Source organism: Bidens hawaiensis, unplaced genomic scaffold (genome assembly GCF_021521415.1).
Source record: "Bidens hawaiensis isolate Kalapana, Puna unplaced genomic scaffold, B.hawaiensis_p1.1 tig00015228_1, whole genome shotgun sequence".
NCBI lineage: Eukaryota > Viridiplantae > Streptophyta > Magnoliopsida > Asterales > Asteraceae > Bidens > Bidens hawaiensis.
Genome location: NW_027492354.1, coordinates 300,025 through 320,803, shown reverse-complemented (window position 1 = coordinate 320,803; position 20,779 = coordinate 300,025). Strand labels below are relative to the sequence as shown.

The following is a 20,779-nucleotide window of genomic DNA, read 5'->3' as shown; positions in this document are numbered from 1 at the left end:
AATATTATTAATTAAAATATATAAATTGATATAGATTAAATAATGGAAAAGTAGATGATGAGGTAACTGTTTGAAACAATAACAGATAATAACCAGTGAAAAAGAAATACAAGTTTTTGTAAGTTGGTTTAAAATACTATGTGGCCAGAGGCGAACCTAGGTGATTGGGAAAAGGGGGGGACCTTTCCCATGGATTTTTTTTTGATAGTATATATGTGATCTAATCTTGACCACCCGCCATGAACTTTGACGCCGCCCCCATGAATACCAGGAGAACCGTAGAAGAAAGAAGAGAGTTAAGGAAATATTTTTTTCTTTTTCCGGCGAACGTGTGTATAACCCGGTTATGTAACGATGGAGAAGAAAGTAGAATATTCATGGATAAAAAAGCAAACTTTTTAATATAATAAAATATTATAAAAGAAAGTGGGTGGGTAGCCTTTTGTACCACACTTTCATAGTCAAAACTTTCTACACTTAGGCGTTTTGCAACATGTGACAGTGTATCATCCCGAAATTTCCATATATAATATTAAAATGTTATTTACAACGGAATGATTAATTGAGTTGGTAGAATAATAATAATAATAATAATAATAATATAATTAAGGTAAAAGGATGGTGGGGCTAGTATAGATATAATTAATTATGGACTTAGAATGAAGATGGTCCTAAAGTCTATGAGCTTAGGGAGTATAAATACCCCTTAAACCCCAAATCCTTTTCATCTCTTTCATTTTACACCTTAGCCTACATCATCAAAAACACACACTTAAGCCAAACACTCTCTACATTATTCCATTCACCGATCCAAGACCAACCGAAGGTAAGAAATCATTTATCTCAGCTGACCCAACATATTAGAACCCGACACTGCAGCCCCGTGATGCCGAATGAGCCGTTTGGATCTAGATCTAGCTGTATTCAGGTGTTTAATGAACCAAAAACAAGCTTAAGGGCCACCCTAGTTCAGATATGGACACCCCCGAAGCTACCTAGGTCATAAACGATCGAACTCCGACCAAGCATGGTGGTTAACGGCGGAAAACGGTGCCAGAATCAAAGAAAAACCCTAAAAACGCGATAAAGGAGGCTGACCTGCACTTATGCAGGCGTATAAGTATATACGTTGTATAAGTGTGTGCAACGTATAAGTATATAACGTGTATGTATGTGCACCGTATAAGTATGTATAGCCGTGTAAGTCAGATTCAAAGTATATGTATGATTGTTCAACGTATATATATGATCAGCGTATAAGCAATGGCGGATCCAGAAAATTTAGCTAGTGGGTGCAAAAAAAAAAGTTCAACCTAGAACTCGTCAATTCAAACTAAAATAAGTCAAACCAAAATGGGATAGGTCGAGTAAAAAATTTACATTAAAAAACTACGTATAGAAATTTAAACAATAAATTTCATTAAAGATAAACAAAATACATATTACAATTGACCTTTACGTGATTTCATATATTGAAAATAGTCAATTACAGCTTCATTCATAGCACTTAAAAGTGTTTTTTTTTTCAACAATACAAATTACATAAGCATTCAAAAAATCTTCACTAATTCAGTTACCTAAATTTGTTTTTATGATCTTCGTTGCCGAAAAACATCTCTCAACCATTGCGGTTGCAATATGCAAAAGTAATGTTAGCTTTAATAATCGATAAACTAAATGAAAAGAGATATGTTTTCTTGTTTCCACCATAACTCTAGCAAGATCTGCAATACCTTTCAGATTAGCAAATCTTTCATCTTTTCGCACATTATCAACGTACAAGCCAAGTTGAGATGCAAGAACAATTTTGTCCCCATTATCAAAATCATATGGATAAATCTCACACAATATCATTAACTTTGATGCATCAAACTTGGAAAATGAATCACACGGATTGAAAACCAACATGTTTTGAAGTAAATCCGTGTTAATCTCATCAAAGTGATCACCAAATTCTTGAATAATAATATCGACAACACTGCTAAAACAATAAAAATTATAATAATGTTGATTGGTTATTGTGTACATTTGTCTTTTGGGTCTATAACCAATGTCATCGACATAGTTTCCTATCATGTTCAAAATTTGAATACCATGTTTTTCATAAAATGAATGTACTTCTCTAAAAGCTGATTATATCCATTTTCTTTATATTCTTGCACTGTCCTTTAGTCGTTTCCACAAATGAACAACTTCCAAAATATCTTGTTCGATCTCTTCTTTGTAGAGGCTCGTGATAATACATCTTCCTAACATATGTAACATCAATTGCGAATAAAAAACAATTCAAATGGGTTTAAAAGGCTAGCATCTTGATTGCTTGATTTTGAGAAGAAGGATTACTGCATTCTTCTCAACACATATAATTTAAAAAGTTAAGTTTGGGGCACTAACATAATTATGAATGAGTCACTAATTATTTTTGGATGGGTCACTAGTTTTTTTTTGTATGGGTCACTTGGGTCTTTGAACCTAATATATTACAAAATTATAAAGGAAACTATGAACTTGAGTAGGTACAAACGCTCCCCTGATCAAACATTGGATCCGCCCTTGCGTATACGTATGGTGCAACGTATAGTATGTTAGGAGCGCATAAGTCACTTATGTGTATAACTTATACGCAGCGCATAAGTTATACGGAGGTACTTATACGTTAATAAACTTATACGTGAGTAAACTTATACGTTGGGGTTGGACTTATACGCCCAGAAACTTATACGGGTCAATATGATTTTCCAAATTAACGAAAGATAAACGACGTATATGTATGTAAACGATAGATATGGACTTATATGATGGTTAAGATATGAATAAGTAAAGAATTAATAATAAAAGGTAACGTTTAAAATGAAGATTCGATTTGATTAAATAATTGAACTTTATTTTTCTAATGAGGTTTTTGGTAACGACTTATTAATGAAAATAAAATTTTTTCAAGCTGACATGGCAGCTTAACCCCAGCCAGGGGCTCTGCCCTTTGGACCCTACTAGGGGTTGCCGCCCCTAGAACTCCGCTGCCCCCGGACCCCCGTAAAAAAAGGGTTACAATAACCTAGAAATATGATATGTGTAGGGCTAGTTAATTGATACACGTAATTGTTATACAGTTACCCACGCCCAGTTAAGTAAATGAGTTACCATTAACTCTGAAAGGAATCGGACCCAGGTGAGTTTCTAGCCCCATTTCCTTGTTATGTTTTCGGAGCTGTGTGCATACTCGATGTGAAATGTTAATATACTTACCTTAAGTGGTAAGTGTATGCCATATATGATTTATGTGATAGTTATTATACTGAGATTATGAATGAATGATTGTCGGTGCGTGAATGATCTTCGAATTTTGCACGTATCGCCAGGGAAGGTGATCGTTAGAAGATTAATGTGAAGGATGCCCAGTGTGTCCGTATGTTATGATGTAATTTTCTTGTTTACATTGGTACGTTCTACGTCCGACATAGTAAATTAGGATGACAAATCCCTCTAACTTCTATTGAATATAGATGTGGAATATGATAACATAGATGAGGACTGTGGAGCTTATTAGTGTTCCTTAGATGGATATTATATAATTGAGTATATGTTCCTTCTATGGATAATTAACGTTGTTCTTTCTATGGATAATATATAGGGTCCTTGTATGGATAATAGATATTGTTCCTTCTATGGATAATACACGATGTTCCTTATATGGATAATATATAGTGTTTCTTATATGGATAATACACGTTGTTCCTTTTATGGATAATATATAGCGTTCCTTCAATGAACAATAGTAAATGTTCTTTTAATGGATATTGTGTAGCATTCCTCTTATGGATATCTATAAAAGGTTAAGGTATTAATATGTATCTTCGGATACGTGTAAGTATGTATGTGAATGTAATGTATGTTGCATGATTAACTAGAACTCACTCAGCGTAGCTGACTTTTAGTATGCACACATATAAATAGGTTAAAGGAGTTGGCTTGAGGGGGACACATGACATGATTTGAAGAAGCTAGCATCCTAAGAAGAATTATCATGACGATGTTTTAATACAACGTTTTATGTTATGTTTAAAGATAAGATTTGAATGTTTTGTATTGAATGATTGAAGTTTTATTTTCCGCGAAAAGTTTTAATTAACTCTAATTTGTAGAACTGTGTCTATGAGTAAATCCGACGCTAAAATGTAGGGCACCAGGACCGGGGCCTTACAGGCGGTCCAATCAACATTGAAGAATTTTGTAAAAAGTGGTGTAGTGATAAAAAGAACTCATAACTCTCATGCAATCATTACCCATCTCTCTATCTCACAAAACGCCTCCCTTTCAAAGTTATGTATATAACTTTGAAACCCACAATTTTATCCATAACTTCGAGGGGGTGGTGTATGGGAGAGTTATGGACCATAACTTTACCCATAACTCTCCTACTACACCTGGTCTAAGAGCATCCATAAGAACAAACTGTTACATCAGTGTCACGCCACAATCCAATATTTCTTAAAAACTTACACTCTCTTCCATAACAGCAAACATTCACAAACTACCACATCATAACCCACTTCTATAATTAATTTATATTTAATTAAATTAATTTTATAACATATTTAGTTTTTATGCTTTATATATATATTTAAATGATATATTATACATTTAAAAATATAACTTTAAAAATTTTAAATTTAAAAATATAGCATTTAAAATATGAAATACATAAAACTTAATAATAAAACGTACATTAACTGCCAATAAAGTGTATATTAACTAAAATAAAAACATATATCAACTTAAGATTAATTATTAGATAAAATACAAAATTAATTTCAACTGTTACGTTTTTTCTTGATTTTTTAACATAACGCCAAGTGAGTTTCCAAAGTGTACGGATCCATCTTTGAGTGGTCCATCAATAGAATGGTCATATCTTGATTAAACAAAATTTGATCCATTTGCTCATGAAATTTATCAAAATATGTCGTTTTCTTGGTCGTATATTCTTGCATTTTCTCGGTAACCTTGTCGACAATCGGTTCATCTTTCAATTTGCTTCTCGCTCGTGCCTTTGACTTCTTTTCCGATTGGTCGTTGCAACTGTTCAAATTCGTCCCCACATTGAACGCCACTTCATCACTTGAGTCACCGAGATTGACGTTGATTCTTGACGTTTGTATTTGATGTTTTCGTCCTTTTAAAGTGAACCGTCTTGGCCCTCTTTGGATCATGTTTAACAACATTCCACACATGCTCATACTTAAAAGTACCTTACGTGTCTTCATTAAACTCGTTTTTTGTGTGGCTCATGACTTGATCGTCATATCACCCGCTTCTTTTTGTTGTCGGATATGATTGAATAACTCATAAAAAACTTGTGAACGCCACCATGTGCCAATGCGGCATTAAATTTTCGACAGATCGAGAGGTGTCACCGATTTCATTACATAAATACTTATGCACCCGAGCCCAAATCATGGCTTATTTGGCTGTTACCGGTGTTAGAGTCAACAAAGATGTCAATGAAATCACGGGCTAGAATTGTTTCTTCGACAATACTCCATCTAGGTATCATGACTTTTGGCTTAGAAGATGGCCCGATAGTGGATTTATCCTTCTTATTTCTACCCGAATGAGCTATTGGGTATAGATATGATGTTCCAGACGATTGAGTATATTGAGGTGATGGATTCATTGTGTATGGAGTAAAGCCGAGATGAAACTGTGGTGGAAACTAAACTTGTTATAGATTTTGATAATTTCGCATCATAATAGTCAATTGATGCTTCTTCTTGGAGAAGAAGCCTAGTATTGACGTTTCTTCGTGAAGAGAAACGTAGCATATAAATGGTAAATAAACAAAAGGACTAAAGGTCCAAGTGTTTTATACAACATACGATATATGAAGGTTAAAACTATGTAAAACAGACTAATGGTCTGAAGCTAGATCGTTGATCTAATATCTACAAAAGGTTACCCTCGTACTATAGGTATGAGGTAACACACGAGCAGAAATTAGTATTGTATTGATCATCATAAACAAAGGAGAATACGCTTAAACTTTTATAACTCTTTAATCGAGTCATTAACAATTTACATGGGATTATGTATCCCTAAACATTATAAACAAAAGTAATTGCTGCTCTCAGGTTGTCGTATACGTTTGTCTGGATCCTTACCTACGCGGTCAGTCGGTGGGCACACTGCACCACACCTGGTCATTCCTCCGCCATTACGGGCATTTGAGTGGAGAATGGTCTGGTGTATATTTGTAGTTGGTAAGTACTCGAACAATGCGGTGTTTGCTGAGCAGTTTCGAGTTGAGCTTGAGTTTATAATAGAAATTCAGAATTTCATAACTTGGTTATTCTCTTTGCCATGACAAGCCGGGTCACAAGATACCCCTCAGGAATAATTAAGTATATAAAATATTTTAGTGTTAATGTGTTCACTAGCACATGTTGCTGACGTATTTCATAAACTGTTTTGGGTGATGAGGAATATAGATAGAGGATGGTGGTTTAGCCATTAGACAATCTGATGGCTCAATGTATATTTTAATGTTAAAAAATGTAAATTATAGTTTTTCAAGTTTAATACTTTTGTACCAACTATTGGTTGTTTAAGTAGTGAGTTTTGAAAATAACAATATTTTAATCAAAGACTTCCGCTTTGAAACCTTAAACTCTGATATATTTATAAAACATGTACCAAATGTTGGCCACACTTCCAGGCCCTAAGGTGGGGTGTGACAACTATTCTCTAAATGGACTAATCCCCATATATGTTTAGGATGCAACTTAGTCGGATAGAACCTAAGGCCCCGAGTTCCACTGCTTTGTTGTCGTAGATCCTATCACTATGAAGAATCATCAGTCGCATGAAGTGCTAGAACATACTTAATCCCGCCAAGGCTTTTAGTCTCATGATAGAAGAAAACTAATGCTATATTCACATATTAAAAATCTAAAACCATGAAGCAAACTCTTTAGTGACGTAGGCCATGAATGCTAAGCATCCTTGATTTAAACATTTGTTAGCCCTAATAATGGAAATTATGCTAACTTGGCCCGCCTCTTTGTCCCCTTCAATTCGAATGGTTCGTTTATCGGGGGCTTGAAGTTCAACGGTTTTGCTATTGCAGATGATACGAGCATGGTTATTGGATAACCAATCCATACCAAGTACAATATCAAAACCAGCGAGTGCCATAGGTAAGAGTTGGATAGGCAGGATATAACCAGCTAAATGAATTTTTCCGTTTTCAAGGGCTTCGGAGATCTTAACGATTTCGCCGCTAGCAGTCTCGACGCTTAGAGTTTTATCTAATTTTGTTAAAGGTTCGTTTAATAGACTACAAAAACTATAATCTATGAAACTTAAATTGGCACCCGAATCAAATAAAACTCTAGCATAGGTGTTATTGACTAGAAACATACCGGCAATGGTTTCCGGCATGTCAGCTGCTTTCTTTGTGTCAAGCACAAAGACTCATGCGTTTCCCTTTTTGTTCTGGCCACTTCCACCCGCACCACCAGTCGCGGGTTTGTTCTTTGGGCATTCAAAGCTAAGACGGCCCATCTCTTTGCAATTGTAGCACGTCATCTTCTTTTTCCAGCAATCACCGGCCGCATGACTCGTACGGTTACATGATTCACAGACTTTAGGAGGCGGAGCGAAATTGCATCGACCTTTGTGATACCTCCTGCACGTCTTGCATGGCGTGGCGTTGGGATTGAATCGACTTTGGTGTTGGTTTACGCCTTTGCCTTTAAAGTTGGTGCTTCATCCAGATCTCCCTTGGGTAGTTGTGGTGTAACCTTCTTATCTTCTTCCTTGTTGCGGATCATACCTCCCATCAAGTAACCAGCTAACTCCATCGCGGAGTCAGCAGTTTGAGGTAAGTGAGACCTCACCATATCGCGGATTTCCCGCGGCAGTCCCCAAATGTATCTGGTAACCTTGCTGGATTCCGGATTCACCAGCTGGGGAACCAAACGACAATATTCGTGAAACTTGGTGTTGTATTCACGAAGGTTCGTCCCCACGACCTTATGATTGAGAAATCTAGTTTGGATTTGGTCTGTTTCATGCATGGGACAAAACTTTCACATCAATAAAGCCTTGAACTCATCCCAACTTAATTTATACATCACCTCTCTCCCTTTACTTATAAGCATAGTATTCCACCACTCGAGCGCCTCTCCCTTAAACATAAGTGCGGAATATTGGATCTTCTCCTCATCAGAACACTTGCTTGTTATAACAACTGTCTCCATCTCCTCAAGCCATCTCGCAGTTGTGATGGCTCCTTTATCACCATGGAATTCCTTCGGTCCATAGTATTTGAAGTCTTTAAACGAACATCCCCCGATCTTGAGCTTCTTGAACTCTTGCCTAACACTTTCATCAACATTCGATTCATGAACACTTTCTTCGTCATGAGTCGGTTTCGGACGGGATTTCACGGAATTTCGGGAAGGATTAACAGATTTCTGTGACGGATTAACGGATCGGGAATGTTTGGATTGCCTAGATTGGGATCTAGCTTCGGATTCTCCCCTAACAGCGTCTTTTACAATCTTTGGTATTAAATTTTTATATTTTTCGGGGATTTCTTCTTCTTGATTACCCACGGGGTCTTTCCCCTTTTCTTTTCTTATTTCTTTCTCCTTTTCTTTTCTAGCATTATCGTTGTTGTTGCTTTGTTCAGACATGTTTCTTTTTCAATATTTCTTTTATATATGAAATTTTAACAACGTTTCCCTTATTATACACATACATTTTTATTCCACACTTATATATATATATATATATATATATATATATATATATATATATATATATCGCGAAAGGATATATATATATATATAATTTATTATACAACATACATATATATATCACATGATTGATATATATATTGATAGCCCTATCACTACACAAAGATGTCTTTACGTCTTTTATTACACGATTTTTCACATACATAACATTAGCACATACACATAATCTTCTTGTTGCCTCCATCATCAACACTGCTTTAATCCTTCAAAAACTTCCTCACAACTTTTGTTAATTTGTTGCACTTGTGAAGAAGCGTCTTTCCCATTTTCTTCTTTTTCTTTCCTTCCTCATCCATTTTCTTTCTCCAATCGTCTGTCTCATGCGGAGCGCGGTCCAAGTGCTCTTCATATGATTGCGGGACCGTGTTGGGGTATCCATATTGTGGCGGCGGGTCGCGGTAACCCAATGTCACCATCTCGTAGTGATTCCTTGGTTCTGGATACGGAACGTCGGTCATGTCGGATGAGAGATAGAAGAAAGCTTTAGCAGCTCGGTTTTGTTCTCGGATCTCATCAGCTTGCTCTTGAATCGAGGGAATTTCTCCTTGGAATGGTGGGAAGCTTGATGAAGCTTGGTTCTTGAGAGCTTCAATATATTGAACATATGGGTCAACAGAACCGTAGCTCGGGTTTTGGAAAGTGAGTGATCCATCCATTGATGTTGATATCTCATTGGGATTATTGGGATGCTCTTCTTCCTGTTCAGACTCTTCCTCAGGATCCTCCTCTTCTTCGGGATCCTCCTCCTCTTCTGGTTCCTCTTCTTCCATATGTTAGGTAGTCTCGTTGATCATCAGGGGCATTTTGAAACTTTCGTAGGGCATCATTACCCTCATCTTGGGCTTGCGGGACGGCCCTTCGCCATTGTTGGGTTGAGAGTTGACTTCATTAAGAGTGGAGCTTCCAGTATGCCACCTTCGTTGATCAGAGTGGTGCTGCATCCAGTCGGAGGATGGGGATCTTGGTTCTTCTTTTATTGGTCGATTTGAGAGGAAGGCATAGGAGGGGTGTGGATTTGGTAGGTATCCGGTTGGGTAGTACTGCGGCACTTGTGATGGTTGGTAGGTGGGAATTTCTGATGGATGGTACGTCGGTATTTCTGAAAGGTGGTACATGGGCATTGTTGGTGGGTGATAACTTGAGTGTCTCGGAGGTTCAATTCTTTGTTTTGGTGGACTATCGGGAACGTCTATTGGATGGTGTCTGCTTCCGGGGTAGTACACAGGTTTGGTTAGATCATGCTCTACATCTTGATCAAAGTAGGCTTCATAGTAACCGTCGATCATGTTGTCCTCGAGAAAAGGTTCAGCAATTATGGCTTCCTTTGCCTTGCGTACAAAATTATCCATCATGTTCTTGAACGACATCTAACAATTTGGGTGGTTTAGAATGATAAGGGGAAGAAAAGGTTACCAGTCGATCTTATCCCTAAAAAAAGTAATCAATTATTTCCTATACTTGGATCGAAGCTTGGGTATTGTTTTATGATACCCAATTCGCTAAGACCGATGGCTCTGATACCAACCTTGTCACACCCCCATCTTGGGCCTAGGAGTGCGACCCAATAGTTGGTACCACATTTGTCAATAAATCAGAGTTGCGTTATATTAGCGGAAGACTTATAAAACTTGTGGATTAAAGTTGTAATATTGCAAAAGACGGGATTATAAAAGATTCCCGTTTAAGTTCAAAAGATTACTTGTTTTGATTACAAACCACCATTTAAACATATTAAGTTTATATAAAACAAATCCGAGCCATCGGATGTATAAGTAGCACTTCGACACTCCAAGCGCTAATCTTGTTCACCTGCAAAATGTAAATAAAATACGTCAGCAACGAATGCTGGTGAACACGCTGACGCAGAAATATTTTCTTTTACTTTATTACCCCTTGAGACTACGCCTGCCTCGGCCCATCGTGGCTTAGGAATAACAAAGTCAAATCTCATTTATAAATTCAAGTCTCTACTCTAGGTCACCTCAGCAAACACCGCAGCGTTCGACCTAGTTAAGTACCAGCGAGTATACACAATGATCGTACTTCCCGCGGGAAAACGTTCTACGATCAGGGTGGTGCGATGTGCTCATCGCGTACTACCACATATGTAAGGATTAAGACACACGTATACCACAGCCTGAGGGCTAGGTTTATACTCTCATTTATAATGGTTTTAGGGACACGTAGTCCCTTGTAATCATTTTCATATAACATGTTTGACTCATTTGAAAACAAGTTTAAAAGTTTGGGGGTGTATTCACCTTATCGCTTTGGGATCGACTTCAACACAGTCCGAGGGTCTTTCCTTGCTATCTCGCACCTATACTTGCTATCTCGCACCTATAGAACGAGTATAACCATTTGTTAGTCGGATATACAATCCGGCTTAAGACCTTTAGTCTTATATTCTTTACCTCGATGAACCTTTAGTTCATAAGTCTCTTTTACTTGAAAACCTTTAGTTTAAAAATATTATAAACCTTTAGTTTATTTATAAAAACCCGACGTTTATTCTTCTCAAAGAAACGTATTCTTTTCTTTTTATTATTTAAGAATACTCATTATTGCTTAAATAATAATTTCATAACAAAGAATATACATATATACTTACACTCATATATACATATTTACAATTCAATCTTATTTTCTTTTCTTTGTTATGTTTATTTCTCTTTTATCGAGGCATCGAGTATAACCTCGACTTAAGACTTAAGCCTTTAATATAATATTTTATTATACTCATTTGACATTATGCCTAACCTTGTTGGCGTTTTGGAAACCCTAAGGATTTGAGCAGCACTCCACCGTCGCTTCACCTTTTTGATTAACTCTTTTTCTCGTCACTCCTTCCTTGACACGTCAACCAATGAACACTAATCTTGACGGCACGCCTTTCGAGAACAAACACCTTCTTGGTATGTGGATGGGTGGTGACACGAACTTCGAGGAAACGTTGGCACGCAAATCGAGGGATCGGGGTACGCTAACGAGGTATTATGGCACGTTGATCGAGGTGGATCGAGGGTCGGATTTTCGGAGTTTATAGAGAGGCTAGAGAGAAGATTGTAGGTGTGTTTTTGGTGTGAAATAATGAAGACCCAAGGCTTCTATTTATAGGCAAAATTCTGGAACCCGTCGCGGTACACGACGGCCTCCTGGGCACCCGTCGCGTAGCGCAACGTAGACCTGCGCAGTCACAATGTAGGTTTGCCACGTGGCACCACGTGGCAGCCGGTGTGCCACGTGTGGGCACGTGGCGGACGACATGCCACGTGTGGCCACGTTTCGGGACACGCGGCAGAAGGTGTGCCACGTGTGGACACGTGGCAGAGCTGGTGCCAGAGGTGTCAGGCCACGTCATCGCGATAAGCGATGGCGTAGGTTAACAGCGATCGCGTATCGCTATTGACCTCTTCTGGAAGCTTTGACCAAGCCCCATCGCGATACGCGATGGGCTTATCCTTTGTCCCGTCGCGTATCGCGAGAGGACAAGAAAACAGAATTTTCGTTTTAAACCCTAAGGTTTGGAAATTTGACAAATTTGGTCCCTTAACTTTGAAAAGTTTATAATTTGAACTCGAAATTTTCATAATGTTACACAGTAACTCAAATCATCTAATTATTTTACCAGTTTGTCCATTACCCGTAAAGATCTCAAGCCCTAGATTGTAAAGTGTCAATTAACAACCTAAAAATAACTAAAATTAATCAAGGAGCATAACTACTCTCTAGACCAAAGATAGCCACACAAACCAATTATATAATCAACAAAAAAGCGCATACATGCGGATTATAAATAGGGATGTTCAAATAGCTAGCGACTCGAAACTCGCTCGATAAAAACTCGAATGAAACTAGCTTAATAAACTTGATTTGAAATAACCTGAGGTGAGTTGGCTTATTTTCATAACCGATCCAAAACTGACCATGGCTCGGCTCGGGACACAGCTTGGCTGGTTGGCTCAATCTTAGGCTCGTTTAACTTCAAAATTGAGCTCAAGCGTAGCTGAGCTGCCTCGTTTAATTTCGAACTCGAGCTCAAAGCCACCTTGACTCGACTCGACTCGTGAACAACCCTCCCGAGTTTCATTTAAAAAAGGAAAATGAAGGAAAATTTAAAAGAGGTGTTCCTGAGTTTCATTTAAAGAAAGAAAAGGAGGGGAGAGAAGATAAAATGATGAGTAAAATAAAAGAATTTGTATCTTTCCAAATTGGAAAGATTAGGAAGAAAAACAAGTTGAAGCGAAAAAGGAGATACCAAAAGAAAAGATGAGAAGAGAAAATTTTCTTTTCTTAAATGAACTCGGGAAGAGTATAAAATTAGATTTTGACTAAAATCATGTAAACATAAGCATTAGTCAAAGACCGTCACCATATTAAAAACAAATGAGTTGCTTTTAAGTTTTTAACCCCTTACCACAACGCAAGGGTCATAACACTAGTCTAGTTATCCCATAACATTAAAAATACATTTGAGTGAGTGAGAGTTTGGTGGCTAAATTATACAAGTTGATAACTTTTGGGTCAAATAGAAAAGAAAAACCTAACTATTTTACACTCATAAACCCTGGGGTTTTTCTGCTGCACTCATCGTCCTTCTTTTACTCCTTCCATTATCGCCGCCGTTGCAACAAAATTCATACATACAGCAACTTTACTCTCTTATTATTATTATTATTATTATTATTATAAGCATGAAGCTGAAAGTAATATCTCGTTCAGCAGATGAATTCACACGCGAACGAAGTAACGATCTTCAGAGGGTTTCTAGAAACTTCGATCCCAACCTTCGTCCTCAGGAGAAAGCCGTCGAATACGTCAGAGCTATTAATGCTGCTAAATTAGATAAGGTTTGTTGTTATTGTTATTATTATTATTAATATAAGTTGTTTTAGTTTGGATATGTTAATTAGATGTTTTGTGATAATTGGGGTTATAATAATTTAGGTATTTGCAAGGCCGTTTATTGGAGCTATGGATGGGCATGTGGATGCGGTTTCGTGTATGGCGAAAAATCCCAATCATTTGAAAGGGGTGTTTTCGGGTTCTATGGATGGAGGTATGGTTATGTGACTAGTGTTTCTTATGTCATTTGTTTTAACTTAGGTGCTAGTCGGGTGGTGGGGTAATTGGGTTTAATCGGATTGGAATTTTATATGTAAGTTTTCAAATTACATACGCGCGCACACAAAATTTCATATGTAATTTTATAAACTTACTAATCGAATTGGATTAATAAATTTAGTTTTTTAAGTATCTTGAAGTTTTTGACTAAAAGTTGAATGATTTGGGGTGGTTTTGACCAACTACCAGTTATTGGTTTCACATAGCTGAAATTGCATCGGTTACTCACCATTATCGATTAATCACTGACTAATCGGCAAGTAATACTGATTTTTACAACACTGATTAAAATGGTGTTATTTTTTGTTTTATGCATATCTTAAGTGGTGAATCCAATCTGTTTTTTTCCTATCCTAACCAAAAATATGGTTCATCTCATGCTAAGAACTGATATGTTTTTGGCGTATACATAGCTGTGTTATGATGAGAATCATAACATTGATGATGAAACATATTGCATTTGGACTTTGGAGTTTTATTTGTGAATGTATCTAGTTATAATGCAGTTTAGTATGTTGGGTCGAAACCATGTAGTCGTTTATATTTTTGTCTACTTCTCTTGGTTAGTAGCTTTGCCAAATGACATGCCGGTTTACTTTATGAAATGTAACAAATAGCTGTCACCAACTATGTCTTTTGCTCAGTTTGGTATCGGGAAATCTCATGTACCATGTCTTGGTAGATCATTATTTTAAATGTGGGGTTAGACACTTAGACCAAAACAATATGTCCTTTATGCAGAATAGAAATGTACAAAGGTTTTACCAGTTTTGAGCTACTATTCTTAGTCACAGTACCACTTTAAACTTAAAGTAGTTTGGACTGGAACTAGAATGGACCTTGACCTGAACCCAACCAACGCTTGGGGTGTTACGATCCAGTTTGATCAGGATTTTTGGGCAAACCAACGGTTTGGTGGTTTTGTATAAACGTAAACTAAACTGGCTGACGGTTTGGCAGTTTGGTGTACACAGTTTGACTCTTTTTTTACTTACAATTTTATTATTTTATTCTCTTTTTCACACGTCAAAACAATGTATGCCCAAACTTTTAACCACAAGCTGTGCCATATGTGTTGAATTAAGGCTGCAGACGGGGCACTGTTCCTTCTTATTGCTAAATAGGTCTTGCTTGTTTTCTACTTTCCAAGTTCTCTCTTTGATAAGATTTAAAATATCTGTGCTTTTTGCAGATATTCGTCTATGGGATATTGCTTCAAGGTAATGCCTTACCGTGCTTTAACCTTTTAGTTGTTCAATATCTATCAACATTTCAGCTTGTTAAGATAAAGGAGCCGATCCAACTCGGCCCGGTTGTAAACAAGGTGGGCTTGGGCTCGGGCTCGGTTTGGCTCGTTTACAGCTCAAATTGTTATCTCGTAGAAGTGTAGAGATTCTGCTTTAATGTGAAGTACTCGTTACTTTTTAAAAGCAGAGAGCATTATAACAGAACAATGAAAATATTAGTACATAATTTGATTGATATCAGTACATATAAGCTGGTGTCTTTTGCTATCTAATATATACTGGTTTTTTTCTTTTATTTCTTCTTATCTAGAAAAACAGTATGTCAATATTCTGGTCATCAAGGTGCTGTACGCGGTTTGACAGTATCTACAGATGGACGTATACTTGTGTCATGTGGAAGTGACTGCACGTAAGGCCAACTCTTTTTTCTGGTCACCAAAATTCTTATTTAGATTTTTGATATATTCAGTTTGGTTTACCAAGTATAGTTTTGTGGGCTGACATCTATCAAATTGTAGCAGCAATAATGATATTGACATTTGTGTCTTTAATGATTATTGAATCAGTGTTAGACTGTGGAGGGTCCCTCTTAAAAGTGGCATCGATTCAGATGACTCATCTGATAGCTCAGACAAGGTCAGTGGTTTCTTGATTATTGATCAAATGATTTTCTTTCTTGACACACTTGTATCATTTGCTTTCTGTGAATGCAGTCACTGGCATCCTATGTTTGGAAGAATGCTTTTTGGTAAGTTTATTTTGCTATATATTAAGCACAGTATAAATTTGTTGCATCTTTATCTTTTGTTTTGCAATTCATATATTCTCATGTTTATTCAAGCTAGTTTGTTTTAAGACAGTCTTCAGAGACACAAATCAAACATAACATGATCAACAATAAAGTAAATAAAACATATTTTGGTATACATGAGCTCAAAAATTGGAACTTTAATGAACGTAGTTTGTTACAAAATCATTTAACATACAGTATCTCACTTTTTCTTGGCAAGCAGCATACCTTTCATCTAACGTACACTAGCAATGAGTTCTTGCTCTTTTTAGCTTAACCGGCCATTCAATATTGCACAAATTTATTTATAAGATATACTTTTTGGTTATGCAAGGATGCTAACTAGTCACCCTTAAGTGCAACGTTATTTTTAAGTACAAATGTTGGCACTCACAATCCACGTATTATCTTAACCAACCAATCACTATTGATTATTGGTACAACAAAATTTACAATCACAACTTAAAGAAAATGGGTTATTACAAGCATGCTTTGATATGTGTCTCTTTATCCAATCCACCATGTACATGCCTTGTAATTTTGTAGTAAGTTTTTGTGAATTGTTGCATGCATGATCACCTATATATTTCTTGACTTCTGATTACTGGTAATAAAATATGTAAGCACTATGTGATCTTGGTTTTAAAAGGGGTTCTAAGCACTTAGGGTTCTGTAAGTCAAGACACGAGGCAAAGGTGTTAGCTTCAAGTAAGAGAGGTGCCTACTATTATTTAAATACTTATAAATTATCTCCGGATAACATGTCTTGTTAATCTTTAAGCACTAAAGTAGATGATAAAAATAGTATATAATAATATAAGAAGCATGCACACTTTTTTCTGTTCCTTTTTTGTGCCAACACCCCTAATTTTACCCAAATGTACATGATTACTTTGAACTAGATTTTTAAGGATATTGATCATATAAATAACTTGTTTCAACCCTAATGTTTACTTATAAACATGCTCTAACAAAAAAAGCATCATCAAGTTCCTTTCTGTTCTTCGCTCAAGCTCTTCAAACCTTCAAGACAAAAATAGACTCCATTTTCAACCCATCTTAAACACATGCGTGGGCTTTTTCGTAAAAATATTAATATTTTTCAATTAACGTACTAGTAAAGTGTCTATTTTGTTCTCTCTTTTTTACCATGACTAAGTTTTGACTTGCCATTGACTTGTTTTGACACTGTCTTATGTCACACTTTGGTTAAATCTTGACTTGCCTTTCTTTTCTTTTCTGTTTCTCTACAAAAAAAGTTCACATCAGAATATCATATGATTTCCATTACATTGCATCCTTTTTTTTAAATTTTGATTTTTTATTTTTTATAAAGTTCTCATGTTTATGGCGTCTACAAAATAAACTAATGTGAAATTGTCACCACTAATTGTGATCTGTTTTAATAAATACTTTATATGTTAACCTATGGCTTTCATTTTCTAGGGCTGTGGACCATCAATGGGAAGGCAATTTATTCGCCACAGCTGGTGCTCAAGTGGATATATGGGATCACAATAGGTAATGATCTGGACACTGTTTGGATCTTTATTACAAGATATATGTGTGTTCTAATTATTCTGCACATATAGATCACAGCCAGTGACCAGTTTTTCTTGGGGAAATGAAACGGTTATATCAGTTCGTTTCAATCCTGGTGAGCCAAATATCTTTGCAACATCTGGCAGGTATTCAACGCTCTGTAAAGTGACATTTTACATGCAAAGCATCAATATGGTGATGTGATTTGTTATGCGAACTTTTACTTTGTGAGGATGTAATGACATAATATATTTTTGTGTAGTGATCGGTTCATAAAAGTTTATGACCTTCGAACATCATCACCAGCAGAAAAGGTTCCGATGCAGGTATGTATGCAATATGGCATTTTAACTTTATAATATCTTATTCTTTAATTGTTTCATTATTTCCTTATATGATTCACTCAACTTTACTTACTAGTTTATTGCTAACTCGTGTGTGCGTGTGTAAAATGGCTTAGTGTTCAATAGGCAAGTTCATCACCAACATTAGAAAAAGAAAACAAACGAAATAGAATGTTATATAGCAATTGACCATTTGATAATTGATACAAATATTAGTATTAGTATTAGTTTTATTATTAAATTATTCTTACATTGTCATGGTTACGATTACTTACTATCAATGTTGTAATTAGTATTATTCCAGGACTGCAGGTGATTGACATTTTGTTAATATTTTCACCAGTGTTAGTTTAATATTTACACTTTATTAATATAATGTTCCTTTTAGTTGTAAAACATTCACTAATGTTTTGAGTTAACAAATATACTTTCTTATTAGGTTAAAAAATCACTTTACATACTTTTTCATATATGCAGACAAAGACCAATTCTATAGTTTGGAATCCAATGGAGCCTATGAACTTCACAGCTGTAAGTTGGCTATTTAAAGAGACCTAAATTAAATTAGAAAAATTATTTCATAGGAAAAAAAATTGCACTTAAACTTGTTATTGTGTCAGGCAAATGAGAACTGTAACTGTTACAGCTTTGACGCAAGAAAGTTGCAAGATCCCACATGTGTACACAAAGATCACGTGTCTGCAGTGTAAGAATGACAGGAGCAATTATATATACGGGTTATGTGAAATAATAATTTTATACTAATAATTGTTGTGTGTAAACTTTGCAGTATGGATATTGATTATTCACCAACAGGCCGTGATTTGTAACCGGATCTTATGACCGAACCGTAAGTTATTTTTTTTATCAGAATTAGTGATGAAAGCATCCTCGTTACTCATACATTACGTTGTTGGGTTTTTGCAGGTGAGGATTTTCCAGTACAATGGTGGACATAGTAGGGAAATCTATCACACTAAGAGAATGCAAAGGTTTGTTTTCTTGATGCTTGTTGATGATAATAATAATAATAATGCGTATATTGTTTTGTGGGCCCACACGTAATATTTAATTTGTGAACACAGGGTCTTCTGTGTTAAGTTCAGTTGTGATGCAAGTTATGTTATTTCGGGTAGTGATGATACAAATCTTCGACTTTGGAAGGCTAAAGCATCTGACCAACTCGGTGTTGTAAGTTTTGCTTCTTTAACTTTTTTTTTATTTCTGTTTGGTTGCTAATTTGCTATTAGTTTTTCATGCCTCAAAACACACTTCATTTGATTGCACAACACTGGGCGGATAAGATTTTAAAATGGACACTTTTTTATATGATTTAACTCAGAAATCTGTCCAAATTATGAACAACGAATTACATGTATGGTCCCTGTGGATTACCCATATAACGGATTTTATACTTTATTTTTGGATATTACATCTTTAGTCTAATGTATTAATAAAAAGTAGCACATTTGGTCCCCCTGCCGGCCTGCCCTCAGATGGGGTTAACTGTTCCTGTTTTAGTACTTTTGTTTTTAGATAAATTTATTGATATCACCTGTTTGACCTGCTTTGTTTTTAGCTAATTTCATTAATATTACCTGTTTGACCAGATTCTACCACGAGAACGCAAGAAGCACGAATATATGGAAGCTCTGAAGAATCGTTACAAGCACCTTCCTGAGGTCAAACGCATATTGAGGTATCAATAAGACCCTAATGGATAGGTTCGCGTTGGGTCAATGATAGTCAAATCGAGTTTTTGCTTAAACTGGCAGGGTTGTAACAATCCAGCCGGCCTGAGCTACTCGAAATCGGCTCTTTTAAAGATCGAAGCTGAGCTTAAACGAGCTCGAGTTATAAAATAATCTTGTATAACAAGATTATATATTTAATGTATAAAAATATATATAAATATATGATAAAAAGGCCAAATAATATATTTCATGTTATATATAAAAATCATGTTTATAAATATATAAAAATACTTAAAATTGTATATAAATTAATTAATAAATAATAAACGAGCTGAGATCAAGTGTGAACAAACAGTTCACAAGTCGAGCTCGACCTTCAGAAAAAGAGCTTGAATCGAGTTGAGCTTGAGTTTGAGCCCTCGCAAGTCAAAACGATATGAGCTCGAGCCTAGTTGAGCTCTGGCTCGGCTCATTTTCACCTCTACAAACTGATTTGGGTTGAAACCGGTCCTTTAAAGGGAAAATATGTGGGTTGACCGGTTTCTAAGTATAGGGTTACAAACTGATTTCAACCCTTCGGTTCGGGTCTGAACCAGATTCAACCAAACAGGTTTTTAAATCGGGTTTATCAGGTTCGGTTCTTACCTTGTTTCGGGTTAAAAAACTGTTAAAAGCAAAGTTGTGTCAAATGCAACCAGTGGATTGGATAACTTATCAAAATTTTGAATATAATTAACTTCTATAGTATACAAAGTTTTTTTTCCTAATGATAGTATAATGATAATCTCTAATTTGTTTTAATTGTTTTTTCCATTTTGACGTTGGTAATTTGTAATTTGTTTAATTGTTTTTTCCATTTTGACGTTGATGCAGGCATAGACACTTACCGAGACCAATTTACAAGGCTGGTTTGCTTAGACGTACAATGGCCGATGCAGAGAAGAGGAAGGAAGAACGAAGGAGAGCCCACAGTGCCCCGGGAAGCATGCCGAGGAAGTCTGTACGTCAAAACAGAATTATCAAAGAAAAAGAATGACACTATCATATGTTTCTCTCTAGGTGTTAATGTTCTAAGATTTATGTTAAAATTCATATTAACCCAATTTTGTTATTTTATTGATATATCTTTAAGTGTTGAGAGTTAGTTGAAAGTTTTTGAAACTCTTTATGAAATATGATACGAGTCTTCATGATTTGCGATTCACGAAACCTTTCTATT

The 20,779-nt window shown here is 36.0% G+C and overlaps 1 protein-coding gene and 1 pseudogene across 2 annotated transcripts; one reads left to right on the top strand and one right to left on the bottom strand.

Moving 5' to 3' along the window:
• Positions 1–1,569: 1,569 nt before the first annotated feature.
• Positions 1,570–9,475, bottom strand: LOC143548708 (uncharacterized). The gene is made up of 2 exons (XM_077039800.1): positions 9,264–9,475; positions 1,570–1,978 (listed from the first exon to the last, which is right to left on the bottom strand). Exons 1-2 carry the CDS (start codon positions 9,473–9,475, stop codon positions 1,570–1,572), a joined length of 621 nt encoding a protein of 206 aa, XP_076895915.1.
• Positions 9,476–13,505: 4,030 nt separating this feature from the next.
• Positions 13,506–20,734, top strand: LOC143548691 (uncharacterized; annotated as a pseudogene). Its single transcript, XR_013138000.1, has 16 exons — positions 13,506–13,669; positions 13,767–13,878; positions 15,136–15,163; positions 15,501–15,599; positions 15,757–15,826; positions 15,904–15,938; positions 17,427–17,501; positions 17,573–17,668; positions 17,785–17,848; positions 18,344–18,397; positions 18,487–18,572; positions 18,657–18,716; positions 18,794–18,858; positions 18,952–19,057; positions 19,477–19,565; positions 20,434–20,734. The product of XR_013138000.1 is annotated as an uncharacterized LOC143548691 (transcript).
• Positions 20,735–20,779: the final 45 nt, after the last annotated feature.

Coding starts and splice junctions, on each gene's coding strand:
- LOC143548708 (XM_077039800.1), bottom strand. CDS start 9,475: ATGGATGGATCACTCACTTTCCAAAACCCGAGCTACGGTTCTGTTGAC. Junction 1,979..9,263: donor TCCGACATGACCGACGTTCC/GTATCCAGAACC, acceptor TTGTTTTAGCAG/TGTTGTCGATATTATTATTC.